General features: G+C 34.7%; 2 protein-coding genes across 8 annotated transcripts in view; one reads left to right on the top strand and one right to left on the bottom strand.

Moving 5' to 3' along the window:
- The window catches only part of ANGPT2 (angiopoietin 2), a 43,944-nt gene extending 27,400 nt beyond the window's left edge, over window positions 1-16,544 (top strand). For 4 of the 7 annotated variants that reach the window (XM_074895736.1, XM_074895741.1, XM_074895735.1 and 1 more), the window contains 5 exons: window positions 1,540-1,667; window positions 10,380-10,481; window positions 10,976-11,142; window positions 14,121-14,251; window positions 15,646-16,544. In XM_074895736.1, the coding sequence (XP_074751837.1) occupies window positions 1,540-1,667; window positions 10,380-10,481; window positions 10,976-11,142; window positions 14,121-14,251; window positions 15,646-15,806 (689 nt within the window). In that variant the 3' untranslated portion in view covers window positions 15,807-16,544. The remainder of the gene's footprint in view (window positions 1-1,539; window positions 1,668-10,379; window positions 10,482-10,975; window positions 11,143-14,120; window positions 14,252-15,645) is intronic. The other 3 variants (XM_074895739.1, XM_074895738.1, XM_074895737.1) reach the window with 2 other exon arrangements.
- The window catches only part of MCPH1 (microcephalin 1), a 132,419-nt gene that overhangs the window by 61,408 nt on the left and 52,793 nt on the right, over window positions 1-18,218 (bottom strand).

Raw genomic sequence — 18,218 nt, 5'->3', positions numbered from 1 at the left:
TAAACTGAAAGTTATGACTAAACACGATTTGAACAAATTCATTACCTTGAATTTCATGACCGATATGGGACTTTGACAATTGAAGAAGGTATAGGATACAAAAGAGTAAAGAATCTGGCATTTTTGCATGTGAAGTTCTCAGGAGTGGAAATACACCACACCTCTAAAAGGTTTTTTAGAGAACCTCTAAAGAAGAGGATTTAAATACTAGGAAAATTTAAAAATAGTTGTCATTACAACTTAAAATACAGTCTAGATGGGACTATGCTACATTCCTGTAAATTGGATTACAAAAAAGGAAAATGGTGTTCGAAAATCCTCGTTTTCAGTAGTGTCCTAAATAATATGATGATGTAGGTTTTTCTAAACAAAGTAAATCCTAAATTTTTTTGTCTTAGTAACTGACACTATCCCCTTAAATACCATAACCACGGCTGTACATGTTCCTGCTGATGTTATCTGCTATGCTAGTGCACAAATAAGTAAACAAGTCAAAGTCATGTTGGCTACAACACTGTTAAACCCAGAGTGGAAAAAATAATGAAAGTTTGCCAAAAAGACAAAATTAGCAGGGAAAGCTTCTAAGACAGTATACAAACAATAGAGTGTGGAAAAGCAATTAAAACTGAACGTGTTATTTTTATATTTAAGGCAAAACAGGTAAATAATGAATAAGCAAGCTAAAAAGAACATAATAAACAACTGTAATATAACAATGTAATTATATGGCACTAAAACTTTGTACTAACTGGCTGTGCTTGTTAGATTAAATTAAAAGGGAAAATACACAGAACCAATCCAAAAGGGTCAAATATGAAATATCAGTCAGCAGGCAAAATGCCAGGAAATTCCAACCTCCATAGTTAATAAAGAACCGAAGAAAAAGATGAGCCTTAGATTGTTCTGTAAAATAAGAAGGCTTAGGCATATTAAAATGTGTATTTTACACAAATGAATTCCAGAAGGGATGTTTCCTTAGTGGGTTGGGCTGAGCTACCAAGCTTCAGCTTGGTACATCCAAAGTTGTCTCAGCACATGGGCAAAATACTAGCTAAAACTTTGTAAGCGTAGTTATTCCAGTCAGCTGTATTATAAAAGGTTTCATAAGTCTTACTTTAGATTTCACAATATTAGAGTACTGGCCAAAGGTCATTATATGATCAGTTGCTAGTTAGATATGTTTGTAATAATAGTTAATGCATGCAGAGGTTGTGATGCACATAGGAGTCCAGCAGAGGCAACGAATGGAAGCAGAAACTGTTCAACTGAATGTGATGCTATATCCTAAGTTTTCTTATTCAGCACAGTAGTGTGAGCACTTTTCAACCTATCAAGAAACTATGCCCATAGCAGAATAACGTCTCTAAATAATATAAAGTAACAACACACATAATTAACACCTTGATCTGTCATTTCTTTCAGGACCAGGCATATTTTTTGGAGCTGCAGATCTTTAATCTGATTACATCATTAATTACTTTTTAGTAACTTTTATTCATCTCCTCTTAATGCCCTCAATTTCTATTGTATTTTTAACAGCTAAGAACAACTTCATAGCTAAAGAGGAGCAAATTAGCTTCAAAGACTGTGCTGAAGCTTTCAAATCTGGACTGACAACAAGTGGAATCTACACTTTAACAGTTTCAAACACTGTACAAGAAAAGAAGGTAGGATGGCTATAAAAGTGCTACCTAGGCATACTGTGTTTTAAAAAGCTATTTGATCTGGTAAACATGCTATTTTAAAGGCTGGTTGATAGTGAAGTTTATTATTTACTGTGGGTTTTTTATGAGCATTTCATCACTTACAGATCTAAGTATCTCACAGGAAGAAGAAAGTCCTTTAGGTGAAGTCTCAGTTGAAATGGAGGAGCATTTTGTTATTCACTTCAGCATGCCAGAATTTCATTCTTTGTTTCCACATAATTAAAGCAATATAGTACTGAAATGTCTTTATAAAACCTCTGACTCCAACACAATTGCTCTGCATGATCAGCAGTCTCCTGTCCCCTCTAAGTTCTTAGTTTCTTCATATACTCAAGTCGCTTTCAGGTGGCAAAAGGAGGTAAAATCAGGGGCATGGAAGAGCAGTCATGGATGAGTATTCATGTATTCAATCTACTAGTACTGGACTCCTGTACAGGTTCCAGTTACTTGTTATGCAGAGTTTTAAGGGCATTTGTGTAACAATTAGATTAGCAATTAGATCAGCACAACTGACACTGGGGAACAGGACTTTCCAGGAAAATACTGCTCTGATTTAAATAAAAGGTGAGAGTTTGCAGCAGTTTCACTAGATCAGTTTAAATTTCTCAATGGCTATTTTTTTCCCCCCTCTGTGTTTAACTGAAATGAACTTCAGTGTCAATTTAAGTAAACACAATACAATACCTCTATAGAAGAGACCTTAAGCTAAAAATGGCACTCAGTAGATGAAACACTAAATGCCTGACAGAGATGCTCCATCTACTGAAATGAACAAAATTATAAAGCTTCAGAGAGTATAATTCAGTTGAAACAATCAATAAAAGCTGAAAGGCAGAGAAATCCCAGGTGGATTGTGAGGATAAAGAACCAAAAACTGCAGTGAGCATTCTGAGGAGTGTGGCTCAAATGATGAACATTTGTTTCCAATTTTCCAGACACAGCAGGCTGAGGAGGCACAGGGACATCTGAATATCAAAAAATACTTAATATATTTCTTAGACAAACACTAAATAATTTTCTAATGCTTTTATTTTATAGTTTCATATTGAAGACATTTTCTTACAAAAAAGGAAGTGTTTTATGCAGTTCTTCAGGCTCTACTTTATTATATCAGAAATACTTGGGGGGAAAAAAACTAACAGAAAATGTAAAAAAGCAGAGAAAAATGAGGGCTGATGTGGAAAATCAACTGGTAAAACTGACAGAAAGCATTTTTTTCCCCAAGTTTTGATAGAAAAGGCTTAGAAATTAAGTTCACCAGTGACTATGGTCTTTGAAGTGCCAGAACTTTCTATAGCCCTTGATCTTTACCCTTACAAAGCTCTCAACTAAAGGAAATAAGCAATTTGTTTGGGTAAGATCTATAAAATACAATACATAAAATGCACAATTTTTGCAGATATCATCTAGAGAAATTATGATATCTGCAGTCTGCTTCTCTTGGAAAAAAAAAAAAAAAGAGGCTGGTTTTCCTCTGAAATAGTCTTGTCTATATTCAATACATCTGTTTCACAAGAAAATTAGTTACATAAGATGCAATAAAGTGGTTTATTGCACATGAAACAGAATGGTATTTAAATAGCATAGATATCTACAATCACAATTTTAAATGGTAGAGGAGATGCAAGCTACTACATCTCTAAAGTAATAGATTGCAGCAGTCTGTTATACTTCTCAGGAAGGGTTACATTCCTTGAATCTTTTACCTTTGGTTTTAATTTTACTATCGAATATAATACAGAGAGCATGCATATTTTTTAAAAGCAGACACAAGTGCATGCCATATTACAGAATGAAAACTTCTGTCATAAACGTTAACACTGCATTTTCAAAGACATAAATGTTTAGGCAATTTATATGATCTGAGAAGCCAAAGTAACACACATTTCTACAATATTAAAACCTACCAAAATATTCTATCCCTGAGATAAAAATACAATTGTAAATTTCCTAGACTATAAAATATTAAATGCTTTACATTTTAACATGAAGGCTTAAAACACTTTAAAACACCCATTTTGGTAATTGACTAGGTTAAAAAAAATAGTTAAAATGTAATAATTAAATTAGTAATTAATGTAATAATATTAAATAATTTTAATCTTATTCTTCCCACTTCAGATAGAATGAAGAGACACTTAAGAAGAGAACAAAACTTTTCCTTACTGTATGACACAAAAAATAAGAGAGTAAAAAGTTTTAATCTGACGCAGGTTTTTTATACAAATACAAATGCGTAAGAGGAGTTGTCAAGGGAAGGGAAGATTTAGGGATAATCAACATGTTACACCATTTTCACCTGTTTACAATGTGGATGGCCACTCAGACCAGGAAACAGAATGACCTTTTTTATTTGCCAAAAGTGCTGCACTGCTGTTTATGTTTTTGTCTTTTCCTCTTGTAACACCTTCTGACCTCCCAACAGGCTTATAAACAACTTCTGTGTAATCTGTAACTGATCCCACTTTACTAATTTGTCTCCCATCATAATCCAAAACTAAAGAATTGCATACAAGACCTGAGAGGAAAACAATTATTTCATTCCATTAATATTTTCACGCTTTCAAGCTTTCCTGTTCTGCACGAGGACAAAAGCTAAATCCTTTCAAAAACACTGAGGAAAAATAGCAAAAGACTTCTGACACAGTAAAAAATGGCAGAGGGAAACCCATAAAACGTCAGTAGTTTCATGTTTACAGCAGTCACCTGAACCAATTAATCTCCTGGTCTTAACCAGGCAGAATAGTTGAGTTTGGATGATCCTAAAATATTAGCTCAGCTTCTACCACAACTATTACTAACATATTATCCCAAATCTTAAAATAGTGGCTGAAGCAGTGGCTAAGATCTTCCCCATTTCCACCCCTGCTGAGCTGAATTTTTGCCCCAGAACTGACACACGTTCCAAGCCAAGGCCTTTTTAACAAAAACTTTCTTGCACAAAGTGATTTGGGCAAGTTTGAATTTACTGACAAAATGGTTTTGCATAACTTTCCTAAAAAGTGATCATCCAGACAACTAGCTAGTAATTTCAAAAGGAGCCCATGCCATGGACCTTATGTCAAAAATACACATACAAAAATTGTTTCCAACTCCAAGCATTAAAAAAGAGCATATGTGTAGCTTCTCAGATACGGTAAGAGTTCAGATGATGGTGGGTTTTTTGTGAATTTTAGAACTCTGATCATCTGTCTTTTCACTGGTAACCGATATTAGGTTAAATTATATTATAAAACACAGGAGCAGTTGTATTTTCCAGAGCAAGGAAACTAAGATCACAATTCTTATCTAGGAGCTAAAGATAACAGAATACAAAGTCATTGAGCATCATGATTTAAAAGTGATGCAAAGGGACACTGCAGATGGGGCAACCACACTTGCTTTAGTATAAAAACTGTAGTGAATCTTCATCCTGATAAGGCCAGAGCCTCACCATTAGAAAGTAGGGTCTGAAAACGCTTATACCCCAAATATCCTGATGTACAAGAAAAAAGAAAAATTACTTGCTCTGGAAGTCAACTTCCTAGACAGTGAAGATATCAAATTGACTGCTCACAGCTTATGTGCCTGTCACCTGTGGAAAGGGGACTACTTGTGGTTACATGTTCATTACAGCATTTTCAAAAATACAGCAGTGATCTTTAGAATCATAGAACACCAGGTTGGAAGGGACCTCAAAGATCATCTGGTCCAACCTTTCTTCTTTCCAGACAAGATGGCCCAGCACCCTGTCCAGATGAATCTTAAACATGTCCAATGTTGGGGAATCCACCACTCCCCTGGGGAGATTATTCCAGTGGCAGATTGTGAAATTTTTTTCTCTTGTGTCCAATCAGAATCTCTCCAGGAGTAACTTTTACCCGTTACCCCTTGTCTTTTCCATGTGACTCCTTGTAAAAAGTGAGTCTCGATCTTCTTTGTAGCCACCTTTTAAATACTGGACCATAGTGATGAGGTCTCCCCAGAGCCTTCTCAAGGCTGAACAAACCCAATTCTCCCAGCCTTTCCTCATGTGGCAGGCTCCCCAGTCCTATGACCATCTCTGTGGCCCTCCTCTGGACCCTCTCCAGCCTGTCCACATCTTTTTTGTATAGCAGGGACCAAAACTGAACACAGTATTCCAGGTGTGGCCTGACAAGGGCTCAGTAGAGTGAGGCAGTGACTCCTTTATCTCTGCTGGTGATGCCCTTGTTGGTGCAACCCAGCATCCTTTTGGCTTTCTCTGTCGCTGATGCAGCAGCACAGTGTTCACTCATAGTGAGCTGCTTGTGAACCAGAACCCCCAGGTCCCTTTCCACAGAGCTGCTCCCCAGCTGGGTACATCCCAGTCTGTGCTGCACTCCTGGATTATGTTTTCTCAGGTATAAGGCCTTACACTTGACCTTGTTGAATTTCATAAGGTTTTTGTTAGCCCACTCTTCTGGCCTATCCAGGTCTTCCATGAGGGTGTCTCTCCCTTCCAAAGTGTCCACTTCCCCACTCAGTTTGGTAACATCAGCAAACTTCATCAGGGTACACTTGATCCCATCATCCAGATCACTTATGAAGATACTAAACAGCATTCGGCCCAATATCGATCCCTTGGGCACCAGTGACAGGTTGCCAGTTTGAAAAAGATCTATTTACTACCACCTTTAGCTGAAGGTGAAAAATATAAACATCTGACCCTAGCTCTCATAGTGCTGCAGCTGCTAAAACTGTAAGTAGTAAAACAGTTCACTAGATAAATCAAATATTCCCCCTGCCAATTTGTTGTAATTTGAGAGTCTAATCTCTTTAGTCTTTCTGGCATCTGTTTGAAGACTCCTGCTGCCTGCCTAATCTTGGTATCTATTTTTACTAGTTTTATGAAATGTTACATTTCTTCCTTTTGAATATAAAACCTAGGCTAGGCTGAAAGGCCAGAAGAGTTCTGTTCTAGTAATGAGTGTTAGAGAAAGTCTCATATGCATATCATTTAACTGGGGAATGAAGATTTTTTAAAAAAAAGAAATTATAGTCCAAATAAATGCTTCTTCTGCCCTCATCTTTCACATACATCACGAAGAAATTATTCCCTCTGCAGACTGACACAGCAAGTTACTGTGTTTATTTTAAACTAAGCAAATCCTTTCCTCAATCTTCACTTTACTGAATAGCCTATCTCTACCCTTAAAATTACTTGGGAATATATATAATTCACATAAATATTTTTTAGTAAAAAGTAATATAGATCAACTTATTTCATTAATTTTCTTTCTGTAATCTCTCCTGTCATTTTTCTTCATTGTCTTCATTTTTTCCCAAATGAAATGATCTTGAAAGTAAAGGAATGATTTCATGAGCAAAGCTGCATATGTGAGGGCTTGAAAGACAGGGTTCTGGATTGCCAGTCAAACAAATCATCAAAATCAAAACATCTCACTGTATGATGTTTACTTAATAGGTGGTAAAAAGAATTTTTACTTTTTAGCTAGTCCAAGGGAGCATGTGTGCAACTATGAAGTACAGCACTTAGAAACCAGACACTGAAATCTCAAACGGCAATAATCTTCTCATCTTTTAAAACAGTTACTATGACACTAGAAGATGATGTAACCAGTACATTACCTTTGCCTGTGTCACACGTTCCACCCAAGGAAGAAAAGATTTCCCTTTCCAAGACTATAAAATGGCATCTTTTAGAAGCACTTACAAATGACTGACATGAAATTTTTTGGTGTGGAAAAATTATCCTCCCAAATTTACATAAACTTTATAAAATCATTATTGGTAAGAAAAATTTGCATGAGATTTTTATGGACTTCTTTGATTTCTTATTATGTGTTTCAGTTCCTAGTAAATTGCTTCTCCCTTTGGGAGCAAATTTGCAGTACCCCAGCATTTATCCCAAAGAGTCTATAGTGTCTATAAAAGCTAGTTATCTTACCATTCGCATACAAAATGGATACTGGCCATAACTGCAATATTTTATGAAAGACATTCACAGTCATTCACTGTTTGAATATTTTAATTTCATTACAACTAAATGAAGTGCTATTTTAAGGCATTTATATCTTCAAAATGATAATTCCTGCTCAACTGAAATTTAGATTATAGGCATCGAGGAAATCACGTATAACATTCAAACCCACAAATTAACATCTACAATAGAGGTATCAGACTGGACCGGTGGCTCATGTAAATTAATACCTGGCCTTCCTTTGTAAGTAGTTAAAAACTGTATGTTTCAGAGAAGCATGAAACAGTTCTATTCTCAGTCTGGCTGCTTACACTGTCCTTTCAGTGGGATGAAGCTTCAGAGTCAACAACCTTCTCTACAGCCTTCTCTATACAGATATTTGATCACTAGTTATATCAGCATTTTAACTTGTAGTGATGCTTAATAAAAGTGCCAGCATCTGTTTTAGCCCATCCCTAGTACCTAGAGCTTCCCATGGAAATTAATCTTCACAATATGCATTACACATCACGTGACTTAGCTTTCTAAACCCAATCATCTCAGTTAAATTCCATTCACATGACATTCTTTAACAAGTAAACCCTAATCCAACTTTTTCCTTATTTCTTTTATCTTTCCTAAAAATCTCCAATTAATGTCTCATAATTCTCTGATGCTGAACAAAGAGTCTTGATACAATCTTAAAATACAGTATCTGCTTTGGATTCCCAGTGTGTTACAAACTGTTGAAACACTAAAATGTTTAATATTTGCAGGTCTAAGGGCTTTCTTTCCCTTCAAAAGTCTGATGGCTTTGAACAGTATATATGCCTCTGCTTGCACTGTAAATACTCTGATTTATGTAAATATGTGTGTGTGTAACACGTACAATACACATATGCAAAAATACATGCGTACCCTAAAAGAGCCAACTATATTGAAAACTTGGTAAAGAGAACACTTTACATTCTAAGATGACACACAAAACAATGCCACAGGACAGAAGGAAACTCTGGCTTCTCTGAAGTCATACTTTTAAAATTTCCAGGATGCCTAACAGTTCAAAGAACTCCAATCTGCTGACTGCTAACATTGGTTAGAAAGTCTGCTATAGAAAAGCATGAAAAAGACAGCTTCAGGGTCATTCAGTCATGATTTGGGGCATTTATAGGCACATTGTGACAAGTAGTAGTAATAAGTTAGGTAAGAAGGAAGACCACAAAGTTTTTTTAAACAAAGAAGAAAGCATCCAAATTCATAATGAAATGCTCAGGTCTAGGTGATGGGGTTTTTTAAATTAATTTGTACAGATGAAACATCCTATCAAAGTGTAAGAAGCCAAATCCTGGCTCCACTACTGTAAATGGGAAGATACAATTTCACTTAATTGATGGAAGATCTAGAATACAGATTAGAAGTTAATGTAGTTTAATACTCAAACTATAATTTTAAAACTTTTCAAAGATGTAAAGTAATTATGAAGAGGACTCAGAACTTCAGTATCTTGGCAGAAAGTGGTAAAAAAAATAATAAATCCCACATATGAGAGCCTAGAGCATTAACTTTGAACTCTGCAAACAGGAATACTTGTACAAGAAATTTATGATTTTTCTTGAAGTTAGTATCATTACTAACATTCAATTTAAATAGATACTGATTTCAGTTTGGATTTCATTATATTATTTTACACTTAGCTCCACTGACTTCACACATCTACTTTTAAGTTCTAGTTTCAGAAAAGCAGAATTAGATGCAACAATTTAAAAATCCTTTCTCAAGGAAAATGGTCTTAAATATTAACAAGATTTTCTTATTTTATCCCCTATTTCTCCAAAATTCTCTCTAAATTTTCAAAATACTTTTTTCTATCAACATGTCTCCAGTTAGCACCTTCAGTAATACCTTTTATCTCTGACACTGCAGTGAACATATACCAGAATTCTGTTTAATACAGTCACTTTCTGTTTTAATTGAGAAGGAGATTGACTGAACAAATCACCTATAAACTTGAATTTACTGTGCCAAGGATGCATTTATTGGGTATTCTAAAACTGAGTTCAGTCATCTGCTTATTACATGTCAATCCTTTCAAATGTTTAGCAATAAGTTGGTAAAATGAAAGACTTGAAGATTTGGAAACACCTTATAATTGTTATATTTTTGTTCTAGAATATAAAGTATTCATTGCAGTCTGTATAATAAAATGACTTCAAGATAATAATTGTTTTACACTTATATTTAACTCTGGGGTCAGAACATCTGCAAAAGCATTGAACAATGACAGTGGAAATAAAAACATATTTCAGTTTGCTCACTGTCTGAATTTAACCCTGAATTTAACTCTGACAAATCATGGGAAATCTGAATGGATCTCTCACAAAAGAGAAGCGAAAACATCTTTTAGGAGAAGTATTTCATCAGGAAACTCACAAAAGTATCAGTGCAAGAGGGATCTATAAAATCAGAAGCCTCAATAATTTTTTTCTTCTTTTAACACCAGCTATTAGCCATTTTTAAGGCATCATTTGTATGCTGTTAAGTGTGATATATACTGAGGAATCACATTTATTTGTGGACAACCACAACTGATTTTTATGAAAGCTATAAAACCCAGCATTTTTAGGTTAATACACCTTTTGCAATTTGTACACTTTAAGGTTTGCCACTTTATAGAATGATGCAAAGTACATACTTTGTATTTTTGTTTTCCCATGACTGCATGCACTTATGCTGTTACATGCTTACTCCGGTAGGCCTACTGTGACATGGAAACTGGTGGAGGAGGTTGGACAGTTATTCAGAGACGTGAAGATGGCAGTGTGGACTTCCACCGGACATGGAAAGAGTACAAGATGGTAAACAATGTTTTATGAAGCCTTAATATGAGTTATTATTAGCTATAATCTAATATAATAAATCAATAGCATCCTTAGAATGTAAGTTTTAAAAGTTGCCTTTGTCTTTAGATGTTCATTTAGAAAATGTCATAGTAGTGTAATTTGTTTGCCTAAGCAGACTTGCAACTGTGATGTTTGTTTTTAAAGAGAAACCTCACTTTTCTTTAATCAACTGTTCCATGATATGTCCACAGTTTTTGAGTTATTTATATTTGTGTTGCTAGTGGCAACAGTAGAAACCGCTCCAAATATACTAAGTAATATTGATTCACCATTTCAGATTCCCTAGTTTGTCTTCTGAAATTAATTTTTTGAAATATTACAGATTTATAACCCTTATACGGTAAAATTTTTAGTTGATAGACTGAGAACATTAAAACTGATAAAGTGATCATTTCAAACTCAAATCAAAACCAAAACAAAGCTATTTAAATATACAACTTGAATTACAGGGATTTGGTGATCCTGCTGGTGAGTACTGGCTGGGAAATGAGTTTGTTTCTCAACTGACTAATCAGAAGCGTTATGTTCTTAAAATACATCTGAAAGACTGGGAAGGAAATGAGGCGTATGCATTGTATGACCACTTCTCTCTAGCAAGTGAAGAACTAAAATACAGGTAAGCACAAAAATCAGATCTGAGTAAAAAAATCTGATAATAATCATTCTAGACTGTATAGATGCATGACCTTATTTCATAAAAATTAGGACAATTTTTTAGTTCACTCAGAAAATTGTTTTCTCCATTTTTCACCTATTGCCTAAAACAATCAGACTTTTTCCAATGGGGAGAATGTGTATTTTACTAGTGCACACTAGAAGCACAAAGAGATGACAAGATGTTATGGTATTAGATAAGATACAAATGGCAATATAGCAGATGGCAGTGCACAGTCTTCGGGGCAACAGGAACCCGTCTGTAGTTGCTATCAAATCCCGATTCCCTGCAATAAATACATTTCTGGAAGGTGGATGACTGAGATGAATAATACTGCAGGGAGATGTTCACTTAAGTCTGTGGCTACTAGGAGCTGTTCTGTTGTTGTGAAGAGCACACTGACATAATGCTACCTCCTCCTTCCTTGACCCACTGTCTTGGATTCTCAAGGAATAACTCTCCTACCTGTGAAAATGAAGTTAATTAATAGCAAATGTCCACTCACCCTCCAACAAACTTGTCAATTTAAACACCATATATTAATGGACCTATTATGCTCCCATTATTCTGTAAAATGTAAAGCTTCATAATTTATTCTTATGTATTTGATTAATTAATATAGGAAAGAATATACATTTTAAATACTTTGTATAAAAATAAATATTATCATAGTATTACACATTTTAAATAGTATCATAATATTACACATTTGAAATAGTATCAGTCATGGCTGGAATATATGGGCAGTTCATACTTCACTCTCCAAGCTTTCTGTAAATGCAGTAGATATTGTTTGATTTACAGAAGAAACTAGAGACTCTACAGTGTAACAGATGCTTTCCTATTACATGGTCCATGAAATGTTTCCTTATAAGAATCTTATAGATTCATGGAGACTTAGGTGACTGGACAGAAAAACTGTCTAAATTTAGATGAATTTCTCCAAGATTTCTAGCAGCTATTTGTTGTAAACAGTCAGTCTGACACCAGAGAGAACTGATGCTGTTATTTCAACTCAAGTCTTATATGCAAAGCAATCAAAACTATCGGCATCTCCCCCCCTCAAAATGTTAGATCTTAATGCCTTAGTAGTACACAGTTGTCTCAATTCCAAAGCAAATATTTTTTCATCTGGAAACAGTCTGAACCTACAGCAGAGATTTTTTAAAAAGTAATGTTTTAAAATACTTATAAAGCAACCTTTGCAAAATGGGTCATTACCCTTGTCCATTTACAATATTAAAAAATAATTACTGAAAACTAAGTTGGTTGTCTGTAAATAGATACTTTATTTTAATATGCAACCAAACATGGAATGCATCATAAAATGCAGTGGTTTAAAGAATATATTTAACATCATGAAAAAGCAAAAAGCCAAAGAGAATATTCAATTAAGAGTATCTTCTTTTACTCTAAAAGCACTAATACATTCTGAATGCTGGAAAGATTATGAGTTGGGCCATAAAACTGAAATTTCATAGATTCATAGAAAAATTGAGATCAGAGTGGACTTTGAGTCAGACTTCCTGATCTCCAAGCTATGAGGTGAGACCAGATTGCTCAGGGTTTTATCCAATTGGGTCCTGATAGCCTCCAAAGGTGGAGACTGCCCAACCTATTCCACTGCTTGTCTGTCCTCATGGTGAAAACGGCTTTCCTGACATCCAGTCAGAACCTCTCATTTCGATTTACATCTACTGCCTCTCATCTTCTGTTATACTAAGTTGTACTTTTAAGAAACAAATAATAAATGACTAATACTCTGCTTACATGAAACTTCAAATTATATTGAGAACAGGCTTGTACATCACACTTGGAACTTTTAGTACCATTTATATTAGAAACGGGCTTACAGAGTTTTGAGCTCACCTTAAGAAAAAACAGAATATTTAACTTTTTGAAAGAGATTTTTGAGAAAATCTGTAATGAGCTGATATTTTGAAACCTAAAAGAATAAAAATTCATTTTTAATATTTTCAAATTCAAATATTTTCAAATAGGGAATATAAAATTGGTTAAAATAATCTGTTAAGTCTCCAAAGACAACTTCTATCATAAGCAGAGAATTACATGCAAGATGAAGACTGATCCAGGGACAAGTTAATTCTCAGAGTCAGATCTCCTCCTTAAACAAATAGAATACCTCTGAGAAGCATGAGCTATTTGCTGCAGAAATGCAATCACCAAAGAGATACTGTGGGAGTGAAGGGTTTAAATCCTTTCAATTCAAGGTAACACAGTAATAGCTGTGTAATCACCTTCTCAGTTGGTGTCCTGTGTCTCTCCCTGCTGACACTGCATCTGCAGCCTCACTGAAAGCTTACCTTGCCAGGGAACTGAAGCAAACTTAAATACCTGTGATGATTTAACAGTAATAAATCTATGAAGGATGTGAAAAGGAAGAGTAATTAGGAAAGGGAAAAGGGAAATATTAAAAAACTATTAAAATATGAGTTACTAGTTGGTAATTAGTAGTGCAGGTAATGCAATTAATTATCTCTCACAGATGCAAAGTCGTAACGCTACATTACCATGCTGTGCTAACAGCAAAACAGGAATCAAAGTAGTCTTGGTTTGAACTTTTGAACTTGATTAAAAAAATAATGGCATACATTATATAAGTACTTACAGTATTAAGAAATGCATGATCTATATGAAAAATTCCAGGAGTTATGATCTACTTGCTCTCATTTCTTCTACATTGACACGAACAAAATAGTAATCTCTACAAATGTGGAGGCTGTTCATTAGAATATTGTGCTGGCCATTTCTGCTCATATGAAAACATTATGCTGCAAAATATCTTACAGTACATTGGCCAGAAGAGAACTCAACAATGTGAACAGGATATTTATTGCAAACTATTCCGTAATTATTTTGCAGATCAACTACCATTAACTTTCACATAATAATTGTTTTTCCACTCCCCACTTCTACAGGATCTACCTTAAAGGACTTACTGGGACAGCGGGCAAAATAAGTAGTATAAGCCAACCAGGAAATGATTTTAGCACAAAGGATGCAGACAATGACAAATGTATTTGCAAATGTTCACAAATGCTAACAGGAGGTAGGAACGTTTTTTTGTTTCTTGGTCTTCCTCTTTTTATTGGCACTAAAATTGTCTACAAGATAAATAGTGATAATTTTGACTTAGTAAATTTTGACTACTGAAGAAGTCCAAGATTCACAGATAGAAACACTAGTATGATGACTCCAAATGAAATAGTTTATAATTTGACAAAGGTTAAAGTAAAACAAGAGAAGTTAAAACCGGAGGGAAAGAAGTCTCTAAAGTTGGGGCACAAGGAAATCTGTAATTGTGGAACTAATCAGGGAGGCAGCAGATTCTTCTTCAAGGAAAGAGATAACATTCAGAGATCAAAACACTTAACTCCCCCCAAAAAATCTGTTTTAGAGATTCAGTTAGTCAGTGAAATGGCTTCTGATTCTTTAGGCACAAACCCTTTCCCTAACTATCCAGGGGGGCAGAAAACCCCCAAAAGCTACTGTATACTGTACATGCCACAGAAGGGTACAAGTATTTAATTCACATTTTAATATATAATTATGAAGTGGCAAAGACACACCACATATGAGATAGCTATGTTTTTCTAAGATTATTCACTAGTGGAGTTTTAGGTGGTATTTTTACCTTGAACTACCCAAGTCATTCTATAATTTGTCAGTCTAGAATCGCACATTCTGAAATGTAAATAACCGCTTTGTGAGTTTGACTTCTCTTCCTGTTGTCTCTTAAGCAATGGGTCGTTTCCCTATAGCTCAAGTTACAAGACAAAAGACAGCTTCAGTTTATCCAAAAGGATAACTGGATTACTGCCCTGCAAAACAGAACACACACATTATCACCATCATAACAGAAGTATAAAAATATTATCTTATTAATAAAAATAAATTTTCCTTATGACCCACTAACAGGTCAGGAACATAAAGATACAAAATAAGTTTGGGCAGCTTTTTTCTCCTTTTCCTTCTTATCAAGTTTCAGCACAGAGGTTTTGAACTGATCTGCACAAAGAACTGAAACAGATAACTGAATTAATCCTCTAAAAAGAATTAAGAAAGCAGTTCAGATCTGGAAGAGCAGGAATTTACCAAAGGGCAGATAAAAACCAAAGACAACTCAAATATCATTATAGTTCATGTTAAATTCTGCCCTCAGACTGTCAACAGTAACGTTTGATATTGATACTAAATTAAGTTTGATTGAACACCTTCCCTCCTCAATTTTAAACTCCATTGTATTACATATGCTTCAAGAATATGTAGTTAATACATAAATATATTTGTTTTCTGAGATTAAGGCCAGTATTTTATACTGACACTTCCAAATTATAAGAATGAAAAACTGGGTTTAGATTCTTTCTAATTTCAGGACAACAAAAGTACTCTTATATACTATTTTGAAAATTCTCTGCTGATGTCTCTGTTTCTGTCTTGCAGGATGGTGGTTTGATGCATGTGGTCCTTCTAACCTCAATGGAATGTATTATCCATTACGACAGAACAACAACAAGTTCAATGGTATCAAGTGGTACTACTGGAAAGGCTCGGGATACTCTCTCAAAGCCACAACTATGATGATTCGACCAGCAGATTTCTAAATGCTTTTGCATTATGTGAATTATGTATTATATAGTCTTCAAAGACTTCATTTGCTGAGCATATAAACACACATCTGCAACTTGTCTCATTTTCAAGCCCAGAAAACATGTGCTAGTGTTCTGAAGGGATCAGTTCAGTACAACTCCTGAATTACAGTAGCCTTGATCAGCTGAAGTTCGTATCGTTCAGCCACACATAAAGTCTAAAGCATCACCCTGTAACAGTGATTTGGGCAAATGACTGAATAAAAGAGCATCCAAGAAGCTGTCAGACAACTTAAAGACTCTGTTTTACTGATCATTTATGTTATGTATGTGTTAGTAAATAACTGGAACTGTGAAAAATACCTAAAATAGTTTTAGAAATATGCATTTTGCCACTGAACTTTAAACATTACTCTAATATAAACCACTTAACTAGATCTAGAACTATTTATCTCTCTGTGTCATGTTTGCCTTTTATGTACATAAAGAAATACTGTCCTGTAATTAGATCAGTACTATAGTTCTTTCCCCCCATAGTCTCCTAAACAACTTCCTACACTTATTCAGGGATTTTTTCCAATAGTCTGTATTACTTTATTTAACAGAGGAAAAATCGCATTTAAGTACTTTGCATTTATTCTGGGGAAATATCGTGTACAAAAATCACCATTTCTTTCAGTTTGTACTTTTTACAGTCACTATCTTTAAGTTACAAAAATCCCTGCAAATTACAATACAGTATGTATTTCTTTATATTTTTATGAAGATTGCACTTTTATCCTTTCCTTGTCATCTACCTGTAAAATAACTGATCAGTATTTTATAAAGCGAGACAACGGCATTAACACCAGATGTCCGGTTGTCTATGACAATCATCACCTGGTGCTGTAGTACATCTATACGTTTTGTAAAAATAACCTAACTGAAAAATATATGCATGTTCTTTGATACAATTAAATTTATGCTCATGACTCAAGATACAAATTACTACATTTTAAAAATATGAGATAAAAAAAGCTGAAAGTTATCTAAGGTCATACTGCTGGGGTTTTTTCAGTAAGGTCGGGACTTCTCCGTAGGAATTCCCCATAGGCAGGCCCTCAGTGTATGCCACAATGTGAATAAATTTTTTTTTTCTTTTAAAAAATTTTATTGCTATGTGCTTTAAAACTGTGTACTGTACACTGCAGTTCAGATTGAGAAGATATTTATTCGTAAATCACACAAAATAATTTTGTGATTTTTTCCCCACATTAGGTTCTAATTCTCATGCTTTGTCTTTGCCCTAAAGTACTATTTTTGTAAACTTTTTATTTAATCAGATGACTGAATTAGTTACAAGTCAAAAACCGCAGACAAAACATTTCCAGAGGCTTACTTAACAAAAGGTATTGTATCTTAAAAACAGCAAATGATTTTGAGAAAGATGGAAGAAAACTCATTTTATACTGACAGTCATTAAAGCTGCTGTCAGAGTACCCTCCCACTCACACCACCACCGTTATTCTTCACTGAAAACACGTCAGCATTACTAAATGGTAGCAGAGACAAAAAAATACTTCCTGATCTGATTTTAAATAAACCTAATGAACGTAAATTAAGTCATCATCTGCATAAAATAATGTCAATGTATTTAAGATTACTGTTTAATATTTTATCGTTTCTTTTAGCAAACTTGTAAGGATATACATATCCCAAACTAAAAAAAAAAACCTTCATGAAATTGCTTTCATGAATTTCTAAGAGATATCTTAAAAGCAAGTTTAGCAGACAGTCGCCAAGCTAGTAAAAGAACTAGACATACCAAGAAGCACAGGACATACCAAGAGAGGCTGAGAGCGCTGGCCTTTTTCAGCATGGAGAAGGGGAAGACACCTTACTGCTGTCTACAACTGCCTGCCTGAGGACACAGAGAAGACAGAGCCAGACCCTTCTTGGAGGTGCACTGCAGTGGGACAAGGGACAGGGAACAGAGACAGCAAACACAAGTTGGAATTGGGGAAATCAGATTTTTGTTCATTTATTCATTTATTTATTCATTTATTATTCATTTATTCATTTATTACCATGAGGGTGGACTGGACAAGTCCCTTGGAATAGAGTCTTGAACTAGACAACCTCCAGAGGTTCCTTGTAATCTAGAATATTTCATTATTCTATGAAATCTAATAGAAATCCTGAGTCTAGATTACTGTATTTCCTGCTTCACTCATTTAACAAGACAACTAAAGAAAATATTCCTAATATTTAAGATAGCAAGCGTATCAAGCCCCATAATCTAAAACCAAGCAAACAAAAAGCTTCTTAAAGCCCACGATGGAATCTAGCATAGGATGAATGCTCAACCTGGCAAAGAAAATAGTGCTGACTTCTGGTTGACATTAACCTTCATTATTTTAGTAAGAAAACACTATATGACAAGAATAA

The sequence above is a fragment of the Athene noctua genome, chromosome 1, assembly GCF_965140245.1.
Source record: "Athene noctua chromosome 1, bAthNoc1.hap1.1, whole genome shotgun sequence".
Classification (NCBI taxonomy): Eukaryota; Metazoa; Chordata; class Aves; order Strigiformes; family Strigidae; genus Athene; species Athene noctua.
Note: the sequence above shows the minus strand (reverse complement) of the source record. Positions and strands in the feature narration are given on the sequence as shown.